The 27,703-nt window shown below is 38.9% G+C and overlaps 1 protein-coding gene across 1 annotated transcript in view; it reads left to right on the forward strand.

The window, feature by feature from the left end:
* The window catches only part of LOC117265829 (uncharacterized), a 31,256-nt gene extending 3,886 nt beyond the window's left edge, over positions 1 to 27,370 (forward strand). Inside the window, exons 4-28 of the mRNA XM_078171498.1 lie at positions 281 to 309; positions 1,007 to 1,292; positions 1,596 to 1,639; positions 3,423 to 3,711; positions 6,174 to 6,221; positions 6,547 to 6,590; positions 6,748 to 7,036; positions 7,349 to 7,389; positions 8,321 to 8,606; positions 8,998 to 9,041; positions 15,087 to 15,363; positions 16,262 to 16,290; positions 17,479 to 17,764; positions 18,485 to 18,513; positions 18,913 to 19,198; positions 20,452 to 20,495; positions 20,659 to 20,732; positions 22,373 to 22,587; positions 22,710 to 22,978; positions 23,104 to 23,247; positions 23,905 to 24,046; positions 24,203 to 24,232; positions 25,202 to 25,227; positions 25,387 to 25,645; positions 26,180 to 27,370. Coding sequence (XP_078027624.1) covers positions 281 to 309; positions 1,007 to 1,292; positions 1,596 to 1,639; positions 3,423 to 3,711; positions 6,174 to 6,221; positions 6,547 to 6,590; positions 6,748 to 7,036; positions 7,349 to 7,389; positions 8,321 to 8,606; positions 8,998 to 9,041; positions 15,087 to 15,363; positions 16,262 to 16,290; positions 17,479 to 17,764; positions 18,485 to 18,513; positions 18,913 to 19,198; positions 20,452 to 20,495; positions 20,659 to 20,732; positions 22,373 to 22,587; positions 22,710 to 22,978; positions 23,104 to 23,247; positions 23,905 to 24,046; positions 24,203 to 24,232; positions 25,202 to 25,227; positions 25,387 to 25,645; positions 26,180 to 26,190 — 3,521 coding nt within the window. The 3' untranslated portion in view covers positions 26,191 to 27,370. The remainder of the gene's footprint in view (positions 1 to 280; positions 310 to 1,006; positions 1,293 to 1,595; positions 1,640 to 3,422; positions 3,712 to 6,173; positions 6,222 to 6,546; positions 6,591 to 6,747; positions 7,037 to 7,348; positions 7,390 to 8,320; positions 8,607 to 8,997; positions 9,042 to 15,086; positions 15,364 to 16,261; positions 16,291 to 17,478; positions 17,765 to 18,484; positions 18,514 to 18,912; positions 19,199 to 20,451; positions 20,496 to 20,658; positions 20,733 to 22,372; positions 22,588 to 22,709; positions 22,979 to 23,103; positions 23,248 to 23,904; positions 24,047 to 24,202; positions 24,233 to 25,201; positions 25,228 to 25,386; positions 25,646 to 26,179) is intronic.
* Positions 27,371 to 27,703: the final 333 nt, after the last annotated feature.

A 27,703-nucleotide genomic window follows, 5' to 3' on the forward strand; every position in this document is an offset into this window, starting at 1 on the left:
GTCCATAGTGATCCAAGTTTCCTGAAGCCCCGACACAAAAAGTTGCTTGGAAAAACGTCATTTGAACTCTGTTTTTAGCCTCATTGTAGCCTGTAGCTCTAACTGCCTCTCTGTGCACCGCGTTCACGTGTGTGCGCTTGCACGAGATCGTGAGACATGTGCACCGGGTCACAGTTCATGTGTGTCACTTTGGGATGAAATCATTTGGATCATAAATGTTCATTAAGCCTGATGTTAAATCAATAACTAATGGGACTTTTTCTACTTCTTTTCTCCTCAGAGAAACAGCGGCCTTCACTGATCCAGAGAGTGAGTAATGTTACATCACTCTGACTTTACACAGTGCAGCTTTTATTCAGCAGATGAAGACTGAAAATTATTGTCATCTTAAAAGACCTGAAGAATTCTTATTTTCCTGATCAAGCTGCATGGTGTACTCATGAGGTCTTAAGCATGAATATTATTTACCAATAATGTTGATAATTTGTGTTATATCTACCTCAAGGGAATATATAGTACCTTCTTCTTGATTTGTTTTTCTAACTGTGATGTAGAGAGAAATTTGCAGTGGTCATAAAAGTAAAAACAATAACAGTGCGTTTCTTACTTTTTTATATTAGAAGAAAAGATGCAGCTGGTAAACACCGTCACTCCGTTTATAAAATCAAGAGGCTAGTTGCAGTTTTTATAGAACCATCTTTGAAAGAGTTTAACACGGGCAATGAAATAAAGTCATGAACCTGTTTATAAGAATAAGAATAAAATATTTGTAAAAGTACTTGATGAACTTGATGTTGCTGAAAAATGTAAACACCTAAAGTTTAAAAAAAACATTGATTGATTTGGCAAATATTATTAATTCTATCATTACTTTGTGTGAAATAACTGATACATCATCCACAATCATAAAACATGACGTTGATGAGATGTGAGCAGACAAATTTGTAATCATCCCAGCTGACAAATTGCACTTAAACCCCATGAACATCTCTTTTAAATTTACCAGGTGGAAACAGTGACGTCTGTCATAGAGCTGCTTTTGGAAACACTGGCTGGTTTGAGTGACGAGGAGCTTGAGATGTTCAAATTGTTCCTGGGTCGAAGTGACCTCCGCAGACACTACCCAGATATCCATTTTGGGCTTCTGAGCACAGAAGACATGCAGGTCACAGTGTTTTTAATGGTGCTGACCTATGGCCAACAGTCTGTGGAGATGACCAAGGAGGTTTTAAAGAAGATGACGAGGACTGATCTGGTGCAGAGGTTGTCAGCCAGCAGCTCAGGAACCAAAAGTAAGACAATAAAGGCAAAAACATTTTAAAATTATAAAACTGGTCCCGAACATGTGTCTCCTAAGTTTATAAGCTGTTTTCTTCTCTTCACATTATAAATAATAAGGTTTATACTGTAGAGAAGAGACACATCATCTGGTGTTTTATGTCTAATGTGAAGTGTGTGGCAAAATGTCTGATAAATTATTTGTTGAGGTTCGAGTGTAATTCTGTGCTGCCGTCTTTGTAATGTGTTTTTTTTTTCACCACAGGGATACTGTCTGATGTCAGTCACATGTTTTTACTTCCTTTCTGTCTCCTCAGAAAAACACTCAGTGGATGAACACCTGTCTGCACTGATCCACAAAGTGAGCAATGTCATATCTGTGTGACCACGCAGAGTACAGCTTTTAGTAAATAGGATGCAGCTTTAAATTCATATCAGCATTAATGATGACAAATTAAACCAAACTCAGGATTTAAATTAAATGTTTCTAATGTCCCTATTATCAAATCGTTGTATTTTAAACTGTGTTTCAAAGACTTAAACAAAATGCTAAACAAGAAAATGATAAAATATCTTCACTGTGCTGCCAACTGTTTCTGCAGAGACGTCATCAACAGCATCTGTTCAGATCGGGTGGCTCATTTCAGGTTATGGCAGCACAGTAAAGGAGTTACAGGTCAAGGTGACTTTATTTGTCTCCCTTGGGAGAAAATCATCTTGGATAAAGGGAAACTGCTGCGTCAAACCAGACATTACAGTACAGAACATTAAATAGAAGCAATAGAAACAACACAGTAAAGCTCTTAAATATTAAATAAGACATGCAAAACTTTCACTTGTGGTAAAGCACTGTGCAAATTAGACACTGCAAATTAGAATTACGGGGCGTACTACTGCCTAAAAAACATACAACAAAGGTATGGCCCCATCTAACCAGTACCAGGAACAATTAGAGGCCACTACATGACCCAGGTAATGAACATAAAGGTGGGGCCAGACTGTTGTATTTTTTTAAAGCCCTGACAAAGACCTGTAGTGGTTGAAACATGTTGGTTCTTCTAACGATTTAGCCACTACAATAAACACTTATTAATTCTTCCTTCCTTATTGTTAATATTTTTGGAGTGCCTGGATTGCCCTTCTATGTATAATATTCTTACATACACCAAAAACTCTGAGAGGGTGGAGACGCTGGTGGATTCTCACACAAACACTCGCCGCCTTTGTGTGCCAGCTCAGCTCATTATCAATATGGATCCCTAAATAATTATACGAACTGACCTGCTTGATGTCCTGACCATGTATGGCCACAGAACTCCAATCTCTGATTGATCGAGGATCTGGCAGCATTTCTACAGTTTTACTTGTATTGATGTGAAGTTGATGGTCATCACAGTCAGTGAGCTTGTCCACTGCAGCTCTGCAGCTGCTCAAGTTGGAGATGCTTATGAGTAGACTGAGGATGACAGTATCGTTGGAAAATGTCACTACAAATTGATGAGGTTGGGAGCTTATGCAGTCGTTTGTATACAGAGTAAACAGAATAAGTTAGCTGACACATCCCTGGGGGGGCCAGCACTGCTTACTGCTGTCGGAGAGGACAGAGTTTAATTTCACCTGTTGTGGTCTATTTGTTAAAAAAGGTTAGTACTGCTGACTTAAAAAGGGTTCACATTCAGATTAACTAGTTAAGGATGTGAGGCTGAACTGAATTTAAAGCAGAACTAAAATCAATCAGTCTGGCACATGTAACAGGACCTTCTGGGTGCTTCAGAACAAGGTGCAGTATTGTGGAGATGGTGTCACCTGTGCTGCAGTTTCTTAAACAGGCAAACTTGTACTGATCGAAACATGGCTCTGCCTCTTTGTGTAGTTGCTCTGCTCAGACACTCTCCAGTGATTTCAGCCTGTAAATAAAATTAAATGAACATTATTCAGGTTACAGATATTAAAGTGTAGAAGAAAAAATGAATCAGCTTCTGCTCTAACAAACAGATAATTACCAAATTTATCAGTATCTTAGGTGATCTTGTAGAAAGTCTTTCAACAGTCAAATGTCTAAAATAATAATAATGATAAAGGAGCCAAAATGAAAATCTAATAAATATTTTTTTCACTATGAAAATATACTTGTAATTTTTCAGGTGTCAGCAATAGCGGTTTGTAAAGAGCTGCTTTTGGAAACACTCAGTGATTTGAGTAATGTGGAGCTCAAGAAATTCAAGTGGCTGCTGCAGTTCACGTTCTTTCAGAGGAGCCTTGAACTCATCTCATGGAGAGAACTGGAGTCGACCAACAGTACAGACAAACTGGTTGATGTGATGTTGGAGAGATACGGTCAACAGTCTGTGGAGGTGACCAAGGAGGTTTTGATGGACATGAACAGGACTGATCTGGTGCAGAGTCTGCCAGAGACCAGCTCAGGACAAGAAGGTAAGATAAAGAGGACAACTGTAACTTTATATGTAACAACAAATAAATACAGTACAGGCCAAAAGTTTGGACACATTGGACTCATTCAATGCGTTTTCTTTATTTTCATGACTATTTACATTGTAGATTCTCACTGAAGGCATCAAAACTATGAATGAACACATGTGGAGTTATGTACTTAACAAAAAAAGGTGAAATAACTGAAAACATGTTTTATATTCTAGTTTCTTCAAAATAGCCACCCTTTGCTCTGATTACTGCTTTGCACACTCTTGGCATTCTCTCCATGAGCTTCAAGAGGTAGGCACCTGAAATGGTTTCCACTTCACAGGTGTGCCTTATCAGGGTTAATTAGTGGAATTTCTTGCTTTATCAATGGGGTTGGGACCATCAGTTGTGTTGTGCAGAAGTCAGGTTAATACACAGCCGACAGCCCTATTGGACAACTGTTAAAATTCATATTATGGCAAGAACCAATCAGCTAACTAAAGAAAAACGAGTGGCCGTCATTACTTTAAGAAATGAAGGTCAGTCAGTCCGGAAAATTGCAAAAACTTTAAATGTGTCCCCAAGTGGAGTCGCAAAAACCATCAAGCGCTACAACGAAACTGGCACACATGAGGACCGACCCAGGAAAGGAAGACCAAGAGTCACCTCTGCTTCTGAGGATAAGTTCATCCGAGTCACCAGCCTCAGAAATGGCAAGTTAACAGCAGCTCAGATCAGAGACCAGATGAATGCCACACAGAGTTCTAGCAGCAGACCCATCTCTAGAACAACTGTTAAGAGGAGACTGCGCCAATCAGGCCTTCATGGTCAAATAGCTGCTAGGAAACCACTGCTAAGGAGAGGCAACAAGCAGAAGAGATTTGTTTGGGCTGATGAGTCCAAATTTGAGATCTTTGGTTCCAACCGCCTTGTCTTTGTGAGACGCAGAAAAGGTGAACGGATGGATTCCACATGCCTGGTTCCCACTGTGAAGCATGGAGGAGGAGGTGTGATGGTGTGGGGGTGTTTTGCTGGTGACACTGTTGGGGATTTATTCAAAATTGAAGGCACACTGAACCAGCATGGCTACCACAGCATCCTGCAGCGACATGTCATCCCATCCGGTTTGCGTTTAGTTGGACGATCATTTATTTTTCAACAGGACAATGACCCCAAACACACCTCCAGGCTGTGTAAGGGCTATTTGACCAAGAAGGAGAGTGATGGAGTGCTGCGGCAGATGACCTGGCCTCCACAGTCACCGGACCTGAACCCAATCCAGATGGTTTGGGGTGAGCTGGACCGCAGAGTGAAGGCAAAGGGGCCAACAAGTGCTAAACACCTCTGGGAACTCCTTCAAGACTGTTGGAAAACCATTTCAGGTGACTACCTCTTGAAGCTCATGGAGAGAATGCCAAGAGTGTGCAAAGCAGTAATCAGAGCAAAGGGTGGCTATTTTGAAGAAACTAGAATATAAAACATGTTTTCAGTTATTTCACCTTTTTTTGTTAAGTACATAACTCCACATGTGTTCATTCATAGTTTTGATGCCTTCAGTGAGAATCTACAATGTAAATAGTCATGAAAATAAAGAAAACGCATTGAATGAGAAGGTGTGTCCAAACTTTTGGCCTGTACTGTATGTATTGTTACAAAATCAGCAGCTTATAGTCAAAGCAATGCAGTAACAACATGTAGGCCTGCCATGACCCCATAACAACCAAAGAGCTGAAGCAACACCTCTCAGACACAGTCTCAACTACAAACTGAATATCAGCTTCACAGAGTTAGGTGTCTGTTATTTTAATAATATGGGAATATGCTTCTCACTCTGTGAAATGAATGAAGTGACTCATTTAACAAACTAAATTTACGTATGCTTACAACATAAAAACTAAATGTGAAATGAGACAAAGATTACCTCAGAGGTGAATGTTTTGGATTTTGCCTTTAAAGTAAAGATGTTCTGAGAGATTAAAGAATCTGATGATTTTGGTCCTTTTTTTTTTTTTTTTTTATAAATGTTGTGTTTTCAAAAGTTTTTCTTTGAAAACATTCTCTGTGACTGGGCCACATGATCTTTGATCATTAAATGTGTGTATGTTGAGCTCATTATCAGTCTTGTATTGTATTTAGCTTGATAGGAATCGGACAAATGTTGTCTCCATGATTTCACATTAATTCGTTGAGTTGTCTCTGTGTAAAGCTTTGATTTGACTTATGCTACACTCCACTGTGGAGACAGACAGGCAATCTGTGTCAAACACATTATTACAGTGTTTTCTCATTGATTCCCTCTGTGATCTCTGTAACATGGCTTCCTCCTGCCTTCAGTCCACACACACCTGAAACTGAAATATTAAAGACTTTTTGTTCTCAGGAGGACTGAGTATTCCACTCAGGACAAGAACACATAAAGGCTTCACACAGTGTCTTTATTATTATGATTACAGTTGTCATTAAATGTGTTGCAGCTGCAGGATCATCAGCTGAAGCTTTTGGTGTGAGAACCACAGAGGGAGGTATGTGTCCTATAAAAAAACTTAAAGCACAGCAAACAAAATAAGAAATATCATCCATGAACTAAAAATAATGTTTCCTCTAAGCACTGTAGTTATTTTAATTTACATTTCAGAGTATGAACCTTTAACACAGAGTTTAATAGCAAAGAAGACGACAGGTGAAACCGTCACTGATTTTTATGATGTTACTGTTAAGGTTGATTTTTTTTGTTCATTTAACCAGTTCTAATATAAATCCTTGATATTAGAATTATAACAGTCTGACTGTCTGATTATAAATTATAATGTTAAATCAATCATTCATTCATATTTCCTTTGTCCTCAGAGAAACACTGTGTGGATGAACATTGGCCTGCATTGATCCAGAAGGTGAGTAATGACACTTCTGTCTGACATTATGTGATAAGTTGTATCATTACTTTGTGTGATATAACTAATATACTCTGATGTGAACAGTCAAATCTGTAATCATCCCAGCTGACAAATTTCACTTTAACCCCATGAATATCTCTTTTGAATTTACCAGGTGGAGGCGATGACATCTGTCATAGAGCTGCTTTTGGAAACACTGGCTGGTTTGAATGACGGGGAGCTCAGGAAGTTCAAAGAGGTCCTCCACAGTCAGACTGACCTCTACAGACGCCTCTCAGGCATGACTTTCATACTGCGGGAGTTAGAAGACTGGCAAGCCACAGTGTTTTTAATGGTGCTGACCTATAGCCAACAGTCTGTGGAGATGACTCAGCAGGTTTTAAAGAAGATGAAGAGGACTGATCTGGTGCAGAGGTTGTCAGACAGCAGCAAAGGACCCAAAAGTAAGAAAATGAAGAAAAAAATGGTCCTTAACATGTGTCTGTAGTTTATAAACCATGTTTTCTTCTCTTTAAATTAGAAATATTAAGATTTATGATGTAGAGAAAATAAGAATCATTCTCTTCATAGAAAATATGTTTTATGACTAATGTGAAATATGAAAAGTATTTTGGGAGAGGAAGCAAAAAAAAGACTGTTGAGCTGATTTAAGTGTAATTTTGCCTATTTGAAAATTTTACAAAGCAGAATGGCCTGAAACAAATTTTTCAGATGTTTGATCAGTCACTGATGACTTTTACCACTTTTCTCCTCAGAGCAACACTCAGATGAACACCGACCTGCACTGATCCAGAAAGTGAGTAATGTCACATCGGTCTGACTTCATACAAAACAGCTTTCATTAAAAAATGCAGGTTAAAAATTACCATCATCTTGAACATTTTAAATAGTATGATCCAAAGTCAGGATCAGTTGGACTTATTTATTTTTCACAGAACTGAAGCTGCATTCAGGTCGAGCTCTTAAGCAGTAATTTAATCCAACAATAATGATATGATATTTTTACCACTGAGGGTGAGATGAGGAAATGTCAGCATGAACATTTCCAACTACGTTTTTCATCAACAGTAAAGAGAACTTTATCCACCAGAAACATCTATTTATCATACTCAAAACCATTTTTTTCAGAAGCATTGAGCAAAATATAAAACATAAAATAATGAAAATAGTCTTTTGAGCCACTGTGACTCATTTCAGTTTTTGTGAAAAGAGCTGCAGCCTGTAACATAAAAGAAAAACAAATAACCAGTTCATAAGAATTAAAAGAAAGAAAGAAAAGGGAATCATCTTTTGATTTGTAGTTTGGTTCCTCAGAAAATAACAAAATATACTAAAACACAAATATGCACAAATACACCAATCTATAAAAAACAGCTGAACCAAATGTACTTAATCCTTGTATATTGTATATATTTTTATATTTGATGTATTTTTGTATATTGTATATTTCAGTATATTCCACTTCTTGCCTAAATTTTGAGTACTCATGTCAATTCTGGTACATTGAGAGCAAGTCTGCCCGAGTCAAATTCCTTGTATGTACACACGTACTTGGCAACTAAAGCTGATTCTGATTCTGATAATACAACAGCAGTCACCAAATGGATCTTGTGTGATCTGCCAGTAACACTCACATCTCCATTAACACTGATGTGGTGCAAAGAAACACATTTGTAGTTGTCCCAGTGGATTAAATATATGTCCTATAAATGTATTGATTATTTCAGGTAGCAACAATGGCAGCTGTTAAACACCTGCTTTTGGAAACTCTGAATGATTTGAGTGACAAGGAGTTCAAGAAATTTAAGTGGTCCCTGGAGTGGATTGTCTCCCAGAAGAACCTCCCAGACTTCTCACCAGAGTTGAGTGACACCACAGACAGAGAAGAAATAGTGGATGTGATGTTGCGGACCTACAGCCAACAGTCTGTGCAGTTAACCAGGGAGGTTGTAAAGAAAATGAACAGGACTGATCTGATGCAGAGGTTGTCAAAGCCCAGCTCAGAACTCAAAGGTAAGACAAAAACTGTCACATAATCTCATGTGTCTCATAAATGTCTAATAAATACATTTTATGATTCATAATTTAAAAAAAGGTAAATCTGCTTGTGTATAAACTCTATCATCATAAATGTGAATAAAAAAACGCAGCAGGGATCAATAAATCATCAATTGAATCATAATTAAATCAATAACAGTCACACAGAATGTTTTAAGTTTAATGAGTTTAGTAATTGTTGCAGGACTTTTGTGTTGGATTGTTTTAGACTGTGAAAGTGTTTATGATATTGTGAATTTGTTATATCTACTTTTGAGGTAACTGAGCCTTTTTAAAGTTGATTATACTTTCTATGTTAGATTAGAGTTTAATCCTCTGAGTCATTTTAAATGTCTTTTCTCTGCAGAGAAACACTCAGTGGATGAACATCAACCTGCAGTGTTGGAGAGAGTGAGTCTGACTTTACACATCACAGCTTTCATTCAGTAGATGCAGGTTGAAAAACATCCTCATCCTGAACATCATAAATGATGATGCAAATCAAACCAAAGGTTTTAAATTGGATGGTTCTCACTGTGTTGAAGGGTAACTTCTGTGTTTTCTGACCTGGACCCTATTTTCCCAGTATTGAGCAAGACGGCTGCAGCCAACAGCGGCAAAACCGGCTGCAATGTAATGAACACCGTCGATTTACATCCACTATAAGTTCTTGTTTTTGCCACTGACAGGCTCTGATTGTTATTATAAGTGTCTGTCAACAGAAACAAAATAACCCTCACAAAAACCATCTTGGTTTGTCTCTCCACTGTTCCAAAAATCACAAACTCTGGTTTGGTTGAAATAAACCTTTAATTTATCCAGTTAGATGCAAAAATATCAACCAGCAACCTCCAGGGCTGAGAAATGAAGCCAACAGAAATAAACATCTTTACAGCCTGACACCGAAAAAAAAACAGTTTTAGGGCCCTATTTAGATGGTCTAAAGCGGACGGCGGACGGCACATAACCCATGTCGCAAGTGTCATTGCTATTTAGATGCCGGCGCAGTTGTCATTTTCACACCCTGCGCCCTCGTCGTCTAACTAGTAAATGAACTTGCGCTTCTCTGGGCGTGTTCGTCTAAAAATGAGGGGCTCTAGTTTCGCAGACCGGGCGCAGCGGGGGTGCAGCGCACCTGCGCTTCGAAGCCTTTTGGCACGAAACTGTCAAGCTCGATCTGTCGACACCTCCCCCTGCTGCGCCGCCACACCCATCTCAGCGCACCTCGGTCTGCCAAACTACCAAACTGAGCATGCCTCGGGTTGCGCTGCTCGAAACTAGCTCTGCGCGGGGTTCGCCACCCTGCGCCACCTGCGCTGCGCTGGGAAACTAGAGCCCGAGGAGTGGTCAGGCGCAGTCATGGCGTGTTGCTAGTTAGATGACGGGAAAAGCAAATGCACCAGTGACCAAGAAAAACCTGGTCTAAAGTCAACGGCGCAGTATTTTGCTGTTAAACAAGTTAGTAATATGCGTCTCTAGGCGGGTGCACAATGCGCGTGCACTCTGCTCAGACACACACACGGAGCAGCCACATATATGCAAAAGATAACAAATAAAAATATGATTACAATGTGAAAGGTTATTATTGTGCACATTAAAATATTTATCAGAAACACGTCTTAATGGTCAGTCATTAATCAGAATGATCTAATCGCAGTAATAATGATCATCATAATCTGGGAGGTCCAAGCTCGCAGTGTCCGAATATACGGAACTGCGAGCAGACCTCCACGGGCTGATGATGCATAGCCTGTAAAATGAACTTGTCTTTCCCAAATGAATTGTGATCATTTTGGGATGTAAATAACAAAATCAAAGATGTGAAAACATTTCATTAACTTTATTTTGACATAAACACAACAATAACCAGCTTCTGTGAACTAAAAATGTAAACTTAGAGCCACGTACAAATGTGTATTTAAAAAAAAAAGCTTTTAGAACGTAAAACTGAAGATCATCTTGTCCGGAGGAGGAGGAGGATGCACAGCGGCCGCACAGTCGGGGGCACCCAGGGGAAGCTCCACAGCCCACGCGCAGCCAGACCAGACGGGCCCGGGTGCAGCCACGGGACCAGCCCTTCCTGCACCTTCAGGCGGGGGGTTCAGGATGCTGGAGAGGGAGATGGGCTCTCTAACCTCCGGGTTAAAATAAAATTGAATAACTTACAATTTGTTGACAGTGTTTCTCCCGTGCGTGCGCGCTCTCTCTTTCTCTCTCGCAGTCTCACTCTGTTTCTTTTCTTTTGACTTTTCTAAGATGACAGATGCTGAATATATACTCCCTATCTGATGCTGTGGCTGTTTGTGGTTGGCTGAGAGGGATGTGAACTCATTAGATTGCAGCTGTGTTAATCAAATCAGGTTGGGTTTCCATTACGCGTGCCAAACGTGCCAAACGGTGCCAAACGGTGCCAATCCCCTTTGATCTGACATCAGATGTGACGGGACAGTCGATATAGAGATACATTTATCTCCTCCTCAGCTGTAAAACGCTCACTCTTTCCAGTTGGTAGGTCCGCCATCTAACTAGCTCTCCGCCGTGCGCTCCAATTGCGCCTCTCTTAAAGGGAATGAGAGGTGACACTCTGATTGGCTTATTGAATGATATGCCCAAAACACACCCATGACACGCCCTGCGTTCTAATACCCATACTACCATACTATTTAGTATGCCAGAAAAAGAATTAGTGTGTCCCAATACATAGTATGTCAGATGCAGTATGCCAAAAGTACCAGGATGTTCTACTACATCCGGTCACATTTTGTAGTATGCATGTCAGCATGCTTCTTTGGCCATTCTGACCCACAATCCTTTGCGCAGCGGAAGTTACGTTGCACTGACTGAGCTGCGTGTACAACCAACGCCCACATATAGCATGGAAGACAACATGACACAGACAACAGAGACAACTTTATTGTGATTATAGTATAATCAATGTTAGGGTTCAACTATGACTACAATATAGAAGATTCTACCAGTATAGGCAGTGGTGTAAGTGTGGTATAAATAATGAATGAATATGACTAAATATGAATACACTATGGGCCAGGTATGAGCAGTATAGACTAGTAAATATATAAATAGTAAAAGTCAAATATGTAGTATTCTGTCTGCACGTGAAGCAGCCTTACATTCACATTACTTTTATTTGTGGTGTAACATACTTGTTTTTAGATATCCTGCTGTATAGAGACTCCAATAGACAGGGCACCAACCTCTACCTCAAAAGTACTGACAGGAACTCAATTCTTCATGGACAATCGTTTCACCCCATCCCACTCAAAAGGAGTTTACCTGTCTCTCAGTTTAATCGTATCCGCCGCATTTGCAGCTCGGATGTGGATTATCATGCTCAAGCCTCTGACCTGGAAAAACGTTTTCAAGACAGACAATACAAACATGAATGGGTGGCACAAGCTCGCAGCCGCTTTGACTCTGTATCCCAATCTGAGTGTCTGAACAATGTTAGTTCTATAGCAACTGAGCCTAAAGTTAACTGTGTTATTCAGTACTCACCTCTTGGTAGAGAACTTCAAAACATCATTCAAAAACATTGGCACATCATCAACTCTGATCCTTCACTTAAATGTTTCTCCACATCTCCTCGAGTTGTGTTCAAGAGACCTCCAAACCTTAGAAACATGTTAGTGAGAGCATATCAGCCGCCTGTGACTCCACCACACTTCTTACAGTCTGTCCCCTCCGGGAATTACAGATGTGGCAACTGTACCCAGTGTAATTTCACACACAAAACCTCTACTTTCAATCATCCACGGAATGGCAAGTCTTTTAACATCAAGGGTGTTATTTCTTGCAATACCAAAAATGTTATCTATTTGCTTAAGTGTCTGTGCAGCCTGGCATATGTTGGTAAAACCAACAGACCACTAAAAACTAGAATCTCAGAACACAGATCTAACATTAGAAACCACGACACCAGAAGTCCAGTGGCAGTGCACTTCACACAAGCCTCGCATAATGTCTCCTCTCTCAGATACATAGGTATAGAACTTGTTAAACAGCCCTCACGTGGTGGTGACATTAACTCTCTCGTACTTAAAAGAGAAGCTTTTTGGATATATACCCTGGACACTTTGGCTCCCAAAGGGCTTAATATTGATTTTGACTTGAGGCCTTTTTTATGATGTGTGTGGTCCGTGCGCTTCATTTTCATTGTTATGGGTCTAGGAACTTGTCATTTCTGTTTACATTGTTCCCTCAGTAGCTGGTATGATGTTGGATTTGATTGTTTTTCTGCCACTACTGTGTGAGCCATGTTTCTCATGTTGTCTGCATTTGCCATATTGCTGTGGTTTGATATTTGTCAGAGACGCCTCTACAGAACATTTTTTTCCCTTTAATATCGCATAAATTTATGATGGTCTTCACCTGATGCTTAGCCTGGTTCCAGACCATAGACCCCGCCCACTCAACTGAGTAGGCTTGCATCTCTGGTCTGGCATACTGCAATGAATTTGCGATTTATCTCGTCCAAACGATGGACGGACCAATGAACGCCGGGGGTCTAGCGATTAGCCAATCAGCGCCACGCTGATGTCAAGAGAATAGCAACAATGGCGACTGCTACAGATCCTACAGACCACATTAACGATGCTATCGAGGTATTTCGCCACTACTTGCGTTAATGGAGGACCAAATTAAGGAAGCTGCTAAACTGGATTTAACGGCGATGCAGCTGGGTGTGCACGACGACGGAGACATTTTAAACGGGCAATGCTCGCTTGTTTTCGGCACCCCCGAGGCATGGATACTAATGACGTCAGATTCTGGGTGAGTCGTTGATCTCTACTGATTGGTTAGGGAAAAATCAAATTCCCTCCCCCTTGTAAATCGCCTTCAATGGAGGCAGTGTCAGACTGAAGGTTCTGGGAGCTTCCGTCTGACACTCAGGCTACCTGATGCTCTCTTTATGTGATATTTAAAGTGTGTGGGATATGTTTATATTTATATTTATATTTATATTCATATCTGCACTGCAGGCCTTATACCTGCGCAAATTCTTAAAGATTTTCTAATAGAATCTTTGTAAAGTGGTATTCTGGCTTTGTTGTATTGTACTGCATTTAAAGATTGTTTCTCATCAATCAGAAATATATTTTTCCTTTCTGTTTGATAATATTATGATTGTTCTCACACTTGTGGTTTATCACCTGATTGTGTCAGGTGACCCTAAGGGGTTGTATATATGGAGGTGTACTCACATTCACTTTAGGTCTGATGAAGGGCAGGAGCCCGAAACGTAACATATAAACTAATTTTTCAAGGAGCAGCTTTTGGTGTGCGGACTTTATCTTCAAGGGGGTTAATATGCCTACTGGTGACTAGTTCAATAGACAGGTCACTAATAATAGGCTTGGAACTGTTTACGTGAGAACATCAGTTTATTAGAAACAACATACATTACGACATAACAGCAACAGAGCTCTCCGGCACCTCCGACGGTATGCACGACTCTGGCGAGCTCGACGAGAGGAGATTTGCTGCATCTCTGAAGTACAACAAAACAAAAAATTCAAATGTGGCGCTACGGACGGCGGCAGAAGTGAGCAAGAGGGTCGGAGTTCACGGAGCGATGTGATGGCGGATGTAGTGTGTCCCAATAGCATGCATACTGCATACTACACTACATACTTTTTAAGGGCAGCTGCAGTACATACTAAAAGTATATAGTAGAAGTATGCGATTTGGAACGCAGGGTAATTCACAGAGTAAGTCCAACCCTTTTAGACTCTCCGCCGTGCGCACAGTCTGAAAACGTGCTGTCTAACTAGCAAGTGACTGGGACACGCCCATGCACCGCACGCCGTCCGCCGTCCGCTTTAGACCATCTAAATAGGGCCCTTGGTGTCTGTAGCTAATGTCAACATTCATGACAACTGTGCGGAGGATTAATTTTTTTTAAACTCACTTGTTTACATTTTATTTAGGCCTAAAGTTACACATATTTAATGATGGAGTGGATTGAGTGACAGGTTGTCTGCAATATGTTGCTGTAGTCTGTAAGTTAGATCCATCCTTCACTTTTCCACAGCCCCACCCTCTCGTCCAAATATGGTCACTTCTGACTCTATAAAATCAATATGGCAACGCCTGAGATGCTGAACTCAAGGTTTCAGAACAGCAGTCTACAAACCAGTGGGTGACGTCATAGTAGCTATGTCCATTACCTTATATCATCTTTTGCTTTGATGCTGTTAAAGAAATGAATAGACATAAAACACTTTGTGTTTGAAAAGAAAAAGAGGGAAACATAATCAATAGAACATTTATTACCAACTGTATCATTGTCTTGAGTGATCATACAGAAAAAAATATAATATGTTATAAGATCCATGTCTTAAAATACTGACACTGATGAAATGCAAAGAAATAGATGTTTAATTATACCAGTTCAGAAATGACACATTTGCTTAACGTATCCTTTAAATTTTTCAGGCAGCTGTGAAACAGATTCTTTTGGAAACACTGAAGGATTTGAGTTATAAGGAGCTTGAGAAATTCAAGTGGTTGCTGCGGTTCACACAATTTCAGAAGGGTCTTCCACACATCTCATTGAGCCGACTACATCGGGCAGGCAGTGCAGACCCACTGGTGAATCTGATGCTCCAGACTTGTGGCCAGCAGTCTGTGAAGGTGACCAAGGAAGTTTTCATGGACATGAACAGAACTGATCTGGTCAACAAGTTGTCAGTCATCAGCTCAAGAATCAAAGGTCAGAGAAAGAAGACAAAAACTGCCACATTACACAATCATATGTTTCTCATAAATGTTTAATAAATAGATTTTAGATTTCATAGTGAAGCTGCATTCAAACTTCATTCAATCAATAAGAAATCTGAAAAATTAGAGAGCAGGCAGCGACGCAACAACACCACATTTATTACTTGGACTGCAGAAATCACTGAGTTGAATTCAACCTCTTTGATTTTCATGATGTCACTACTGAGTAGATTTTAGTGTCAGTTTTGCAGCAGTGAATTCTTTGTGTTCAATTTTCTTGAAAGTAAATTAATCTTATTAAAGAGAAGCTAAATATAAGTTACAGTTTACAGTATAATACAGAACATCAAGGCCAAATACTATGACCTCAAAAGTGACCACTTGAATCAACACCTCTGACACACTGAATATCTTAATTTGACAGCTTTGTAAATTATATATTTTGCTGCAGGACCACCGCTCAACCTGGATCAGTCTTGGTTAAGGTGCTGGAAACATAAAAATCCAAAAGCAAAGAAAGGATTTCCGCACACTTGCATCTGTGCAATACTTGACTTTATATACTTTACTTTAAAGTGAAGTATTGCACAGATGTATATTTGATATATGATATATATTTTGACACATTTCAAACATTATAATCTTTATAAATGTCGTGTTTGTTGCAGGACTTTTGTATCGCAGTCCTTTAGATTTAATGGGTGTTAATGATAAGGTGTCCAACCTCTCTCATTCTGTTTTTATGATGTCAGATCCAAGCCCATTTAGTGTTATTTTGCGATGAATCCTCCATATGGTATTTTATTCAAAAGCAACTAAATCTGAGTAAAGTTTATTATAGTCTGATTTTTAATCTGTAAAGAGTCATTTTCTGTTTTCTTTCTCCTCAGAGAAACATCCATCTGAACTGCTCCAGAAAGTGAGTAATGTCACATCAGACACATTTTACAGAACACAGCTTTCATTTAATTTTTACAGTTTGAAAATGATCCTCATGTTGACAGTAAAGAGGTGGAAAAAGGTTTTAAACCAGAAAAATCACATCTGCTGGAAAAACAATGGGAACATGTGATCAGGTGGATCATTCCTGCTTTTGGTAGCACAGTGACAGAGAGAGTTAGAGACAGTCGTTAAAGCACAATTACTGATAACCAGTTCATAGCATTAAATGGAGCACACTGGCCCTCATTTATCAATCTAATGTACAAACCAGCACAAAACCAAACGCAGAAATCATCTAACAGGGTTCATGTTTTAAAAACATTTGTATCTCGACTATCACAGTGTACAAATGATGGGGCGTTGATAAATGTGACTGTGGAAAACAATCGTCATTTGGGTGGGTGCCCACCTTGAAACTGAGCTGATTGTATAGACCCTCTGTGCTGTCAGGGACAAGATGTGTGTGAAGCATCTATGTTTCCACAGTCATGGATGTAAACTGTCAGAGAAATTTGACTGATGTGTTGAGGCATACAGCCAGGGGGTGGTAATTCTAGTTTTATCTTAGGTTTTTATAATAGATAATATAAACATGCTTTGGCTTGTCAGTGTTGACAAAAAAGAGCTTCAGATAAATTAGAGGCAGGCACCAGTGGTGTTCAGCCTTTGGTCAGTAACACAGAGCCAGGTGACTGTGAGCTGTGATAGAGAGACTGTGTCCATGTGGCAGCTATACATTTTGAAGTGATTAATATGTGGCTGCAAATACTTAATATGCCTGTCAGAATATGGTCTAATTACAATTATCCAACTCAGCCAGATTTACTCTGCTGTACCATTAGTCCACGCTGACACAACCTTGTGCACGAGTTGAGACGTGATGTGAGACTTGATCATAGCCTCCACTCACATCCACGCTGATCAATACGTTTTGCGTGGAAATGACAGAATGCCCAGTTTTCTGTCATACGTTCATTTCATAAATGAGGGCCACTGTATTGTGATGAAGCTACAGAAATGAACACATGTGGAAGTTCTTTGTTTTTATAGTCAATTTATCATTTTGCCTAATGTGGTTAATATTAGTTGTTACAAATAAATTAATGTATTATTACTACAGTGGAAATATGACAAAAATGCCCTCTGACTACTTTGTGTCCATCAGGAAGTCACCATGACACTACTAATGGAGAAGCTTTTGGAAACACTGGAAGATTTAAGACCGTGGGAACTCGAGGAATTCAAGCGTGTCCTAAAGCGCATTAGAATGAAGAAAGGCCTCCCTCAAATCTCAACAAAGAGAATGTGGAAGGCAAGCGGAGTTGGCATGTTGAAGCTGATGGTGGAGATCGACGGCCAACAGTCTGTGGAGGTGACAAGGGAGGTTTTAATGGAGATGAACAGGACTGATCTGGCAGAGATGCTGTCAGAAACCAGCTCAGGACACAAAGGTAAGATGAAGAATGCAAAAACCACCACATTACACAATCATATGTCTCATAAATGTTTATTTGATTTTTACTTTATATTTTACGTGTGTGTGTGTGTGTGTGTGTGTGTGTATGAAGCACTTTGTAGCTGTGTTTTAAAATGCTGTATAAGTAAAGCTTTATTTTCTTGTTCACTATTGAAGAATTCATAGTAAAACTGGGTTCAAACTTTATTCAATCAAAAATAAAAAATATGAAATATTAGGGAGCAGGCAGCAATTTAAAAACACCACATTCATTACTTTCACTGCAGAAATCATTGAGTTGAATCCAGCTACTTTGAAGGTACAGTTCACAGAATGATAGAGAACATCAAGCGTAAATACTTTGACCTCAAAAGTGACCACCTGAATCAACACCTCTCTGACACACACTGAATATTGCCATTGAACAGCTTTGTAAATTATATATTTTGACACATTTTAAACATTATAATCTTTAAAAACGTAGTGTTTGTCGCAGGACTTTTGTATTGGAGTCATTTAGATTTAATGGGTGTTAATGATACAGTGTCCAACCAGTCTCCCTGATTTTAGATCAGATCTGAGCCCAATTTAGTTTTAATATGTGATTAATCCTTAATATTATTTTTTAATTCAAAAACAACTAAATCTGACTGAAGTCGTTTATAGTCTGATTTTGAATCACTCATGGGTCATTTTCTGTTTTCTTTCTCTTCAGAGAAACGTCTATCTGAACTGCTCCAGAAAGTGAGTAATGTCACATCAGACACATTTTACACAACACACCTTTTGTTTCATTTTTACAGGTTGAAAATGATCCTCATGTTGACACTAAAGAGGTGGAAAAAGGTTTTAAACCATAAACATCAAATCTGATGTAGAAGCAGTGAGAACATGAGATCAGGTGGATCATTACTAGTTATGGTAGCACAGTGACAGAGAGAGTTAGAGACAGTCAATTAAACAAAATTACTGATAACCAGTTCATAAATGAATAATTTGGTGTATCATTGTGCCTCAATGTGATTATTAGTCGTTATAATACTCTCTTGACTTAAACGCTTTTATTGACCCAGATAAATTAGTGCATCATCACTACAGTGGAGACATGACAGAAATGTCCTCTGACTACTTTGTGTCCATCAGGAAGTCACCATGACACCACTAATGGAGAAGCTTTTAGAAACACTTGAAGATTTAAGTCCCGGGGAGCTCGAGAAATTCAAGCATATCTTGCAGTACACTAAAATGGAGAAAGAGCTCCCAAAAATCCCACGACACCAAATGGAGACGGCAGACAGAGATGAAATAGTGGAGCTGATGGTGAAGCTCTACGGCCAACAGTCTGTGGAGGTGACTTGCAAAGTTTTGATGGAGATGAACAGGACTGATCTGGCAGAGATGCTGTCAGGAACCAGCTCAGGACTCAAAGGTAAGATGAAGAAGACAGAAACTGAAATATTACACAATCATACTGTATGTTTCAAAAATATCTAATAGATTTCCAAATTCATAGTAACAAGGAAAATCTGCTTGGGCTCAAATTGTAATGTGAAATATGAAAAAATTAGGGAGCAGACAGCGATGCAACAACAGCACATTCATCACTTTTCATTACATTACTGAGGACGATCAGCCATAACTACCTCCCAGGGAAATTGATGCTTGGTGCTTACACTAATGCCTAATGCAGCAGCTGAAACTGTGCAATGTCACCTCAACAGTGGCACTCTGTACCTCTCCAACATGACCCTTTTTAAAAGATACACACTCCAACTGCCACTGAAATCAATCCACCTCGGCCACAGGCAGGAGAAGTTAGGTTCATGTTTGAGCTGAGAAATTCATCTGTGCAGAGTGGCAGGGCGATGAAGAAGTGACCCACATGGAGGAAGAGACACACAGCAACAAGGGAGCTGGACAACTTGGGAGGCAGTCACCAACAGAGCTATAACTTGAGACAATATGTTCAGGATCCCACAAGCAAGATTAAGCTCACTCATCAGGTCTACATACAGTAGCTTCCCAAGTCCCAGAAATGTGAATTGCCATCTTTGCAATGCCCAAAAACCAAGCTTGAAACATATTCACTCCACTGACCCAGGGCCAGTACAGCTGATGCTATGACCAGGTCCTGCAAAAGCTGGCAGAGGTCTGATCAGCACACAGACTAGAATTAAATAAGGCCAGCACCTCAACATCACAACTACAAATCCATTTCATCAGTCAATGAGGTGGAACACAGAACATTACACAGAAAGAAGATGAGACTGTCATTCTGTCAGTCTGTCTCTTACTGCACTGACAGTTTGCTCCAACACGGACACACACCACAAAAAACAAAACAAAACAAACTGTCAGGACCAACACATCATTTTCTATCACCACTCCAAGAAGAAAACAGGAGCATCTTGATGGCCAGTGGAGAAATCTGATGATTACTGACCTGCTGCATGTATACACAGTTTAACAGTAACCTGGTTACCACAGCGCATGTAAACACATTGAATATAGCATGACCACAACATCAACACCCATTACTGTACACTTTACATTACAATCCTAACCTACTGTTACATATTGCTCTCATGTTTGAGCAGCACAATCTAGCATATGATGCAAAACACATGCAATGTTATGTGATTTAATGTATCGTATATTTTTGATCCTCTGTGTCTTCACAAGGGCCTTCAAGAAGCCTGGAGCTTGAGGGTTGTGGAAGCATTATGGTAATTCCTTACATCCATTCATTTGTTTAGTTTAGTTTATTATGATCCCCATTAGCTACTGCATTTCAGCAGCTATTCTTCTGTTGAGTTTATTTGTTATCAGTTAATGTGAAGTTACTAAAACACATCTTCACGTCTTCGTAAAAATGACTGTCCTCTGCAGCAGGACTCCAGTGACTGGACTAAAGTTGAACCTGAAGTGAACAGTACAGATGCAAACAAGGCTTCAACTTACAGGTAAATATAAGATCCTAAATGTTCCATCACAGCTAAGCTTCAACGTTTGGGGCTGAAAAATGAAGCTTACACTGAAGCAATGTCAGGAACCAGACTGACAGTGATGAGCCTCTGAGGGTGAAGCCCATATTTTGGGATTATCCAGTAGGGCTGGGAATCACCAGAAGATCCATGATATGATATTATCATGTAACTTAAGTCACCATACAATATTAATGCCATATTAAATATGTTGCCATATGCTGAGTGTTGTGATAAAATATATTGTGATTTATTAGCTTTTTTCAACTGAAATTATGTCCCCAAAGAAAAACGGTCAACATCCGTTTTATCTAATAAGAAAAAGTTTTCAGTCTGTTCATCTCACTTCAGCCATTTTTTTCAGCAGCAAAATGTATCTAGTGGACTGAAAAACCAATGATCATATTATTCTAGTAGACTACCAAAAGCTGATTTATATTTTAAAATTAATAATACATATTATAAAAAAAATTGATACTGTGTGATGATACAACATTGCCACACAAAAATATCACGATACTCTGCTGTATGGATTTACCCCCACTCCTATTATCCAGTATAGCAAGCTGATATCCAAACCAAGACTTCCTCTGTGTGCCCGTCATTTCAACTAATCTCTATATCTGCATATGAATGCAGATCATTTTCAAAAGGATAATACAAAGCTAACTTGTTGTCAGGAGATAGCTGATTGGATCAGAGATTACATTTCAGCCAGTGCGTTTCACCACTTCCAACAAACTGTTAACCATTGTTGTGGGTAACATTTTACAAAAGTAATAGTGTTGCAATACTATATTACATTTTTGCAGTAACAAAGTAATACAACACGTCACCAACAGGATTTCAGGTAATATCATTACATTTACATTATCAGGTAATGTGTCACCATCCAAAATAAACTGTCCATTGTTTTCTTTTTTCACACTGATCCACATAGCTCCACTTTCACCAGTGCACCACCACAAAAAGTATCCCCCGAAGGTTATTGTGTATTCTGTGTCATTACAGACTACATTATAGAAGGGTTCCAGTGATTTGTTTATAGAGATTAACACAGAAGTGCCAAAAACTGCAGGTCCTCAAATGGCCACTTGAGACTGGCTCCAAAAGGGAGTTCATCCTCATAGACCCCCATGTTAAAATGCCCAACTTATCAGCAGAAATAAATATGTTTACAGCCTGGTACAAAAATGTTTTGGTGAGTTTTTAAATAACACGGCCCTCTCATCCAAATTCAGTCACTTGTGGCGCCAAAGATCCTGGAGGGACGGCCAAAATTTCAAATCAAGAATTCAGAATAGTCCACACAGCAATGAGTAACGTCACGGTGGCTATATACATTATCTTTACAGTCTATGGTCACAGAGAACTGGAACTAAAGGAAACCCTCAAGCTTGGTTCTTAGGATGTTTTCACAGAAGGGAATCTGTAATCTTTCTCTGTGCTGTTACCGGTTATACTAATGCAGTATAACAAATATAGTGGCAATAGAGTTAACACCAAATAAACTGAAGGCTAATATGTTTAGAATTTCACATTTATTCTTTTCTGACCTTAATACAGGATTTTTGTGCATAGACACAAACTCACTTGTTTTTTTTCCATTCACATTTTAGCCTACAGTCTGAAGCAGGAAACTTTGAATGCAGTGTCTCTGGCTTGCGCTGGGTCTGTAAGGAAAAGGTCAGCTTTAAGTACCAGTTTTGCTCTTTGAGTGGACACTTTGGGAGGATTGAAAGGATGAAGTACATGCCTGCAGGTCCCCTGATGGACATCACAGTCATTGCTGGGAAGTTAGATGTAGTGTACCTGCCACACTGGATCTGCATAGGTAAGTGGACATGAAGAAAATAATGAAAAATAAAATGTACTCACTTTTTATTTTTGACAGCACGAGTACAAAAACTGATGCAATCCTTTTCTCTTCACTAACTGTGCTTTTGTTTTGTGCAGATGACAATCCAACAATATTAGACAAGTTTGCAGTCCTACACATAGATGACTGTGGAGATGCTGTGGAAAAAGTGTCTGAGGTCACATCGTCCCATGTCAAGCTGTCTGACCCAGATTTCTCTCTATTAATGGTCCTGTTGGACTGGTTGGGCCTTCCAGTGGAAATATACTGTATGGTGTTAATATATAGCAAGATTCTCACAGCATCATCTCAAACATCCCTCACACTCCATGTTTACCTGATCCCATCTGATCTTGGTCTACAAGAGGTTATTTTATGTCTTACTGTCAACAATCCCAGTCATAATAAGATACAGAATGACACTATAAATTAATTGGTAAATACACAACACAGATAACAATATTTTTGATTTGTTTTGTTTTTTTCCTACAGGAATTGGATTCAAGAGAAAAATCCTATGGATTCAAGGGAATCCGAAAGCCAAAACCAGAAAAGTCCCTGAAAATGCAAAATTGGTTCACCTTAACGACAGATCAGGATGGTGCAGAGATTTATCCTGAAGGCGAGAAACCCCAGGTGAAAACCTATTTTTTTTATGCACTACCAACCATAACATGTCTTCTCTCTTTCTGTTCTAGAAATGTATTCAAAAGGTACATATTTAATTAGACAGTGACTGTATCTAATTACAAAAAATAATTGTTTCATCTGCAGCAGTTTCATGGTGATATCTAAAAGTTAAATCTTTTACCCTGGTGTCTTATCTTGGGTCTTAAAATGTGTGGAATTTTACAATGTATAAATGAGTTTCATCTCATACTGTGGGCCAAAAATGTCCACTTCAGTGGCACTTATATACACCAAAGTTTTATTACTGTCTATATTCTGGTGGTTTTACTGAGGGGTTTATTCATATCTCACTCATTACCTGATTTATGTAACATTTTAGTTCTAAAAAGATCGTGAAAATCTTCTTTTTTCATGGCTCACATTAAAATATCTGCAGTCATGACCATGCCTGGCTCCATGTGGTCTTCCATTTTAGCCAGACAGTTTAGCAATATTTGGCAATATACAGCAGATAAATTAATTTTTCTGTGTCTGTCTCTGATGTCTTTGATGGAAGTGAAAAAACACCACAACTTAACCTCATATGATGAAAGAAAAAAAATCTCCTGGTGCACTTTGTTCAAAGTCTGACTTCTTATTTATTATTATTTCTTACTTTCACAGAAAAGCACATTAATGCTCAGATACAACAGCACAGATCCAAACTTCTATGAAGTGGTCGTTCAAAATCCAGACAAAGACTTTAAGCTCATGCTCACACCGGAAAATGGGCATCAACCAGTTTGGACCTGTAAAATTCTAAAAGGTCAGTTTTAAACAATACCACAAGAACTTATCCACTCTGTCTGTGTACCACTTTGATTTTATTAAATATCATTAGTGTAGCAGATGTGTGATGTTAGATAAAGGCAGTAAATCAGTTACATGTCCATGTTTTCTTTACCTCTGCTTTTTTTCTCAGGTGAATGGCAAAGCACTGGCCATGTACAAGGTGAGTCATTTAAAATAATTTGTGTTTAAAAGAGTTTTTGTTAGACACTGTCTTTCTGCCTGTTCGCTGTGCTGCTCCAAGACAAACACACATCTTCAAAAAAAGCTAAGTCAGGACCAACTCAGCGTTTTCTATCAGTACTACTGTTAGAATAAGAAAGCCATGCTTCCAAAAATAAGTCCGGGGGCCAGTGAAAAATCTGATAATTGACCTGCTTCAAATTCACATAAATGTCCATAAAGAGCTGAACTTTGAAATTTGAATGATGTTTGTGGCTCAGGGCATGCAGCAGGAGTACTCAACCAAAAAATGCACAGAAGAATAATTATAAAGCTGGGTTTAATAATAAAGTTGGTTAAGATGGCTGCTGGTTCCAGTCCAGTTTTGTGTTTGTGCACCCATCCTCTTCTTGGTGTACAGTGTACTGTAATGACGTTTGTCCTTAACATAGAGACACCACCAGGATCTTGCTGGCTTATCGTAAAAAAGGAAAGATGTTAGGCTAGGCGGTATAATGGTGTGAAATTCCTGCCTCAAAGAAGCAGTGTAAAATGGTCTAGTGACTATGAAGAGGAGCAATCAATTTGTTTTGACTCCTGACTGACTTGGTGCAGACACTGACTTGGTGTTGTCCACTAGAGAGAAGACGTATCACTCTGTTGGAGCTGTTGAAACTACAAAAATACTCATGATTGTTAGAGAGTGGAGGTTCTTTGCTCACAAAAGATCTTTTACTGAGTACAAAACCATCGACTGGAAAGACGATGCAAAAATGGCAAGTTTAATTTTGGCCTTTCGTCAAGTTATTTATCAGCAATGCTGCAACGACCTGCTGCCAGCGACGTCGGTCATTATGTGATAAATCTCTTTGTATAGTTTATCTTTATGATCAAGAGTCTGAGGCAAATAGTCATGATCAGATTTTAAATCAGTCACTCATGTAACATTTTTTCTTTCCTTTCTCCTCAGAGAAACACTCAGTGGACAAACACCAGGTGAGTGATCTCACATGCCTTAAATTTGATGGTTCTCTCACAACTGATGCTGCAGTCAGTGAGCTTCTCAGCAATAATATTATCCACCAATACATAATGTTATAGTTAAATGACATAGTTAAATCATATCCATTTATTTATTCACTTTGAATTTATCAGGAAGCAGCAATCACAGTGGCAGGACAGAAGCTTCTGAATATGCTGAAAGAGTTGAAAAGTGAAGAGTTCAAAGAATTCAAGTGGCGCCTCCCACGCATCACAGAGAGCCAACGGGAGAACACTGACAGGGTAGACCTGGTGAAATTCATGCTGCAGACCTACAGCCAAGAGTCTGTGGAGGTGGCCAAAGAGGTTTTAAAGAAAATTCCCAGGAATGATCTGGTGCAGCTGTTGTCAGACACCAGCTCAGGTTCAGAAGGTAAGTTGTGGAACAAAAACAGCAGTAGCATATTCAGGGGCACCATCAACTATAAATCAGGTGTGAAGTCAAATTAGTTCATAAAAGAAAGCTCTCTGGCATTTATTTTCTGTATGTATTTGTTCATGTTTTACAAAGGGTTTAATCTGAGCCATGCGGTACAATGATAGCAATCATTTCACATCCATACAGGGTTAAAGGTGCACAGCTGTTAAAAATATTTTTTTAATACAATGGTATCAGCCAATATAGTTCAGGTATCAGCATCAGGAAGGAAGAGCTGGTCTCAGAACATCTCTAACTGCAGCATAGGCACACTAAAGGCAGAAACAGAGTCATTTAATAAGACAGCAGCAAGATGATCGGTTAACAATAGCGATAGTGAGCATTATCATGGCTACATACAGCCGCACAGAGTCACTGGCATGACTGTAGACTTCACTTTTTTGCAATGAAGGTTTTGACATGTATTTTGTTAAAAACAACTGATAAAGATCTGATGTCACTGATATTTTTAATTTCCTTCCTCCTCAGCGAAACACTGATCCAGACCATGAGCACAGCATGTCCGCCTGACTCTGCACAACACAGCTTTCATTCAAACATGCTGGATGAAACTCATTGTCACCTTGAACTGATCAATTATGATACAAACCAAAATTTGTATCATGTAAACCTGTCACAGAACTGAGGCTGTATGATTCTCTTGAACAACAATGTGTTCTTCATAATGTAACGATGCAGTGATCTCATTGAGGAACTCACAAGGAAATGTGAGTTTTTATGCCGCTGGGGCTGAGACGTATTGTTTTTGGGTTAGCTGTCTGTCCATTTGTCTGACTGTCTGTCTGTCTGTCCCACTCACATGAACACAATACCTCAAGAAGGCCTCCTGGGAATTTCTTCAAATTTGGCACAAATGTTCACTTCGCATGAACAGATTTGAATTTGGTGGTCTAAGGTCAAGATCAGTTCACACGACTTTGACCATAACTCAAGAAGTTAGTATATGACACACTATATTTAAATTTTTCAGCATTAATTTTTAATAACATACTATATTATGACTCTGTATTGTTATTTATATCATGTCACCTGACGTTGGCCTTAATGTGTAACCTTCCTCTCATAAATTTATGACTTCATTGGTGTAAACTGTGAGAGCAACTTGAGTGCTTTGCAGAGGCATACAGTACAACAGTGAGGATGCACAGAAGTCTACAATGATTGTAAATAATTTTAAGGATGAAGTTGGGGATTTCCTCATAGCAACAGAATAGCCAAAAGAAATATTTGAACCAGTTTACAGAATTAAAGGAGTAAGGGGGTATAAAGAGAATCATCTTTTGCTCTGATGATGTTTAGGAAATGCAAAAACATAACAGTATTTTATGGTCCACAGAATATCTGATCTGGTGTAGACATTTGAACCAGAGGCTGTTATAACACTTTATTAATGCAGGATGTAAAAATTTCTGAAGTGTGGAGGATTGTGTTTTTTTTTCTTTCTTTATCCTGTTTTGTTTCGTTTTATTTTATTTTCAAATCCCATTCATATGTGTTTTTATATTTGAGTATATATTTTCTTAAAATCTTTTCATGTCTTAAATTGAGCACACGTTATTTTTTGTTGTTGTTACAGGTGGAGAGTCATTAAAAAAATGTTCTGATAACTGTTTAAACCATTTTTCATGCAAAAACATTAAATGGTTCCAGCTACTTAAATATGAGGACTTGCTGCTTTCCCTTTAAATTAGTTTAATAATTTTAATCTTTTAAATGTGTTTAAAGTTCTCTGCATTGAGTCCTTTTACTCTTAATACTTAAATACATTTTCCTTGTTATACTGACATACTTTTATTAAAGTAACATTTTCAATGCAGGACTGTTAGTAGTAACAGAGTATTTTTAAAGTGTGGTATAAGTAAGTAAAAGATCTGAATACTTCCTTCATCACTGATGCTGAAAAATCAAATGTTTTGTCATTGCTGTTTTTTTTTTTTATTTTCCAGTAAGCCAGCACTGACTGTAAAATCACATTTAACTTAAGTCTGTTAT

The sequence above is a fragment of the Epinephelus lanceolatus genome, chromosome 10, assembly GCF_041903045.1.
Source record: "Epinephelus lanceolatus isolate andai-2023 chromosome 10, ASM4190304v1, whole genome shotgun sequence".
NCBI lineage: Eukaryota > Metazoa > Chordata > Actinopteri > Perciformes > Serranidae > Epinephelus > Epinephelus lanceolatus.